The sequence below is a fragment of the Dendronephthya gigantea genome, unplaced genomic scaffold (genome assembly GCF_004324835.1).
Source record: "Dendronephthya gigantea isolate DGI-Jeju-01 unplaced genomic scaffold, DenGig_1.0 000077F, whole genome shotgun sequence".
Taxonomy (NCBI): domain Eukaryota; kingdom Metazoa; phylum Cnidaria; class Anthozoa; order Malacalcyonacea; family Nephtheidae; genus Dendronephthya; species Dendronephthya gigantea.
In genome coordinates this window covers 788589-793249 of record NW_021163087.1, presented here as the reverse complement: position 1 = coordinate 793249, position 4661 = coordinate 788589, and the positions used below count along the sequence as shown (strand labels likewise).

Below are 4661 nucleotides of genomic sequence, written 5' to 3'. Positions count from 1 at the left end.
AGATGGAAGATCCGAGATGTACTGCACACAATTGATCCAATAAACCGTGCAATTCGATCGGCGAAGGTGCGCTATTCAACGACGAGCATATAACGTAAGAAAGCCAAATAATCTATGGCACATTGATTCTAATCACAAACTAATCAGTTGGAGGTTTGTGTTCCATGGATGTATCGATGGATATAGCAGGACTATTATATACCTAAAATGCTGTACCAACAATCTAGCACGTACAGCATTAGAATATTTTATACAAGGTACGCAAGAATATGGACTGCCTTTAAGAGTAAGAGGCGACAAGGGCGTTGAAAACGTTGATGTTGCTCGTTTTATGATCAGAAACCGGGGATTAAATCGTGGAAGTTTCATTTGTGGCCGTAGTGTGCACAACCAAAGGATCGAGCGCCTGTGGGCGGAATTAAACAGGGTCGTATCCGCGTATTATAAAGATCTTTTCAAATTCATGGAAGAGAACGACCTTCTTAATGTTCATGACGAAGTGGATTTGTTTGCGTTGCATTACGTATATTTACCTGCAGTACAAGCTTCGGTAGAGGAGTTTGTGAACCAGTGGAACTGTCACGGTCTCCATACAATGCGCCATCAATCCCCCCTAGCACTATGGTATTCAGAGATAAGTGAATGCGATGAAGTTAATGTAGATGGCCATATAGGGCTTTATGGCATTGATCCCGATGGGCCTGTCGTTGACATTGAAACGGACAATATGGTAATTGTTCCAGGAAGCACCATTCACTTAAACAACGAGCAGATAATGGAAATAAAAGAACTAGTTCCAACTCCCCAAGACGATGATGGTAACCATGGTTTAAATCATTACCAAACAGTTCGCGATTGTTTGAGGGGGCACTTTTCATGAACAAAAATGTATATAATATAAAATATGCTAATGTGTACATAGAATATATGGTGTAATACCTTGTTCAAAGCCTAGTTTTAACACTTTTACAAACGGTATCATTATTTATACAAATCGTTTCTTACAAATCGCTACTTTATGTATACAAATCGTTTCAAAGCGCGTGAACACGGCAGCAAACGATAAGGGAACCAAATTTGAATATGTTATGTTTGACATCAAACTTTTCTTATGTAAAAAATGTGAATTATAATTAATCGATGTTAATAAAACATACAACGTAACCGTAACAATATAATCAAAAGCTATGTTTTGGCAGTTTTTAGTCTTTTAGTCTTTAACTCTTTGGAAATCAACGATATGAAATGACCATTCTCCATGACGACGAAGAATACTACTAAATTCTTCAGACAGTTCATTGTATGACTGGTAATTAGCCGGAATGACCAGAAGAGGACCACACGTGTGGGCTGTTGGACGACGACTAAAACCAATTTCTTCATTAAATCCAACATCAACCTTTTCCACAGCAAGGGTATCACTACCGGTTATGAACTGCAGAAATAGGCGAAGCATAGCGTGGTCGAGAGATTTAATGAACCTCTTCAAATGAGACAGACACTCTCTTTCGGCGTCAGTGCTGGGATTCGCTCTTAAAAGATTACAAACTTTTTTATTAGATGGCTTTTTTGCCTCATAAAGAGCATGCAAGCTTTCTATGCTAGTAAATTCTGGGTGTTGTTTAAGCTTGTTAACGATAGGAATCCATGCATTTGCTATGTATTTCGGACGTTGAATCAATTCTTGATGAGCAAGTTCGTCGATAATTGTTGGCATGTTCTCCTTGCTAACGACCCGATAACACTTGTAGGCACTTAAGAAATCAAGAAGATCTTGATTTTTTCCAAGGTCCCCGCATTCCGGAGTCAAACACTTCTTGAGAGTTTCACTCTCGTCTGCAGCTATGTATCGGTGAAAAGAATCCAATAGCCATTCATTCGGGAGTAATTCTTCTGTGAAAAAGCACGAAGCTATAAATGCTTTTGACAATCCGATAGGAAAATAACTAAACTTGGAATAGCCGACAAAAAGGATACGCCCGACACTTTGCCATTCGGTCATTTGATAATCGTGCCGAATGGCTGGAACTTTTTCAGAAACGCCGAGCGTCAAAGAGTCGTAGAACTCGCTCCAAAATAAACTGAATGCTTCTCTTTTCACTCCAGAGCCTCTCCCCTCTTCAATCTTTCCTTGGTTATCAATAAAAACTATTTCAAGAGCACAATTAAGAACTTCCTCCTCTTTAAAGGCTGCAATCATGTCTTTCAACACATTGCTACGATGAATGGCAATCTCTTTAACAAGTGCAGGCGCATCTTCCAAGAGATGATCATCAGTGCCGGTGGAAATCTCATCACATGCCCAATCTACAGGATCTTAATTATACAAATATAGTGCCAATTAATATTTTGAGTATAGAATTATGTGCTGCATACAAAAGTAAAGGAAGTGTATATATACCTTTAAAATAAATACATAACTATATACATATGAAATAAATACATAACTATTTACTATCAAGTTCAGATAACTTTTCAAAGCATCGTTCCTAAATCAGGACTATGTTTGTTGTCAACTTGCAAATTACACTTCCATTTCTTTTCAAAAGCATCTAAAAGTATGAACAGGTTAAATAAAATTCTCAATGCTTTGTCACAGATGAGTTTATATAGGATAATGAAGAATGTGTTTACTGTTTAATATTTACAGGCTAACACCCCCAATTTCTGATTGTGTACGACAGTTGAGTGGGTATTACAGGTGAAAAGGTAATCTGATATCGACAATAATAACAGGAAGTAATTGTGACCTACAATGATAAATTTAATGACAAGACTCTGCATAATAAAACCTGACTCAGCGCTCTTTTAAAGTTTACAAACATGTGCTTAATTACCATTCTGCTTATCAAGTGTCTTTTTAAAATCATTTCTTATAAAAAACATTATTATAGATTTAATACTTATAGTTATAGTTATAGATTTTATAGTTATAGATTTAATTACTGACGGATTGTTTATTACATATGCTTATAGAAAAATGTCTAATTTGTAAAATAATATGAAATAATTATATAATATATATATATATATATATATATATATATATATATAATATATATATATATATATATATATATATATATATATATATATATATATACAATATGATTTTCATGTTGGAATTTGGAAATAAGAATGGATTGATTGAAAATGTTGAGAAATGGCATGCTAATACCAAATAAATAATGAACTTAATTGTTAAAAATGCAAGCTACCTTGTTGAACAGTATTTGTAATAGTACATTCTGCCACTTCTGCAACTTCAACATCTGTAATTGCAGCTTCTGCACGGATAGCAACTTCATTAGCCACCTCATCTGGTACATATTCAGCATTATATAATGCTGGATGCTCTTCTGGATTTTCAATCACCCCACCTAGAAAATTATATGCATGGAAATTAAAATCAGCTGGTAAGTCACACAACAAGTGCACTAAAAATCTATTAAATACTTAATTGAAGCAGACTGCAAAGCTATCTTACCAATTGGCATGTCAACAGATTGGGAAGAGTTGATGATATCTATATTTGAGTTTGCCAAGGTATTGTCATCAGAATTATCATCAAATATATCAGAAGGTAATTCATGTTTTTGTGTCTTTCGTTCAATTTCATCAGGCTGGAAGAGGATTTTCTTTGATGGTCTGATGTAAACTGGTTTATTGTTGGCAAACACTTTGCTCATAACCAAACCAGTCAAACATTGACCTGGAGGCAATGATGGTGTATGTAACGGTCCTACTAATAACCGACAACAACCGACAACAACCGACAACAAGCTAAAAATTACTGACAGAAAGCTTATAATCATCGATACCGATCTAACAGACGCTAATATTGTGTTTCTTCGACTTTATTTTTACAATAACAGTAATAATATTACGAATTTCGGGCCCGTCGTCAATTTCGTGCGTTTGGATTTGAATACCTTCAGCTGTATTTAGCGTGTTGGATGGTCGTTCAGATCGTCCAAACACTTTCCTGACCTCTTCCTCCACTGTTTGGTTTATAGTATTGCCTGTGTTTCGAGTGCTGGTACCTTGGCCTGCCGATCCGATACTGGCAGATGGACTTAAAGCATCAGATAATTCCCCAACATGACTTAATATTTGCGTTAAAATCTCATTTGCGGCCCGTGCGGGTCTTGTTGCTGAAGCTGAATTTCTAGCCGCCATTTTGTGTTGTGTATAACTGCCACAGTGACAAGTGACAACTGCACATTATTTCCCGCCATAAGTATAAGTAGAACTGGCAGTCAGTATAATGTATATTTTTGCGTTTGTAAATTTATATATAATGTATAATAAAAAATTCTCGCCCTAATATAAAAATATTTTGCGTCTAAAAAGTCTCGTTTCTACAAAATAATTCTCGCAACTATAAATAAATAAAAGCATTCTCGCTTCTGTAGAAGAATTCTCGCATTTACAAAGTAATTCTCGCATCTATAAAAAAATTCTCGCGTCTATAAAAAAATTCTCGCGTCTATAAAAAAATTCTCGCGTCTATAAAAAAATTCTCGCGTCTATAAAAAAATTCTCAGGGACTTTTGTCCACTTAGGCATTCCATAATAAAGTCTGTTTTAAACTAAATTATTGGTCACAAAAAACTAAATAACATTCCCAAGTTACGAGTTAATATGTTCAGGGCAACTAG

The 4661-nt window shown here is 35.4% G+C and overlaps 1 protein-coding gene across 1 annotated transcript; it reads right to left on the bottom strand.

Annotated features, from left to right (window-relative positions):
• Window positions 1-1210: 1210 nt before the first annotated feature.
• LOC114532040 lies at window positions 1211-4182 on the bottom strand. The gene is made up of 3 exons (XM_028553631.1): window positions 3933-4182; window positions 3219-3380; window positions 1211-2316 (listed from the first exon to the last, which is right to left on the bottom strand). Exons 1-3 carry the CDS (start codon window positions 4177-4179, stop codon window positions 1211-1213), a joined length of 1515 nt encoding a protein of 504 aa, XP_028409432.1. The 5' UTR covers window positions 4180-4182.
• Between the last annotated feature and the right edge of the window lie 479 nt (window positions 4183-4661).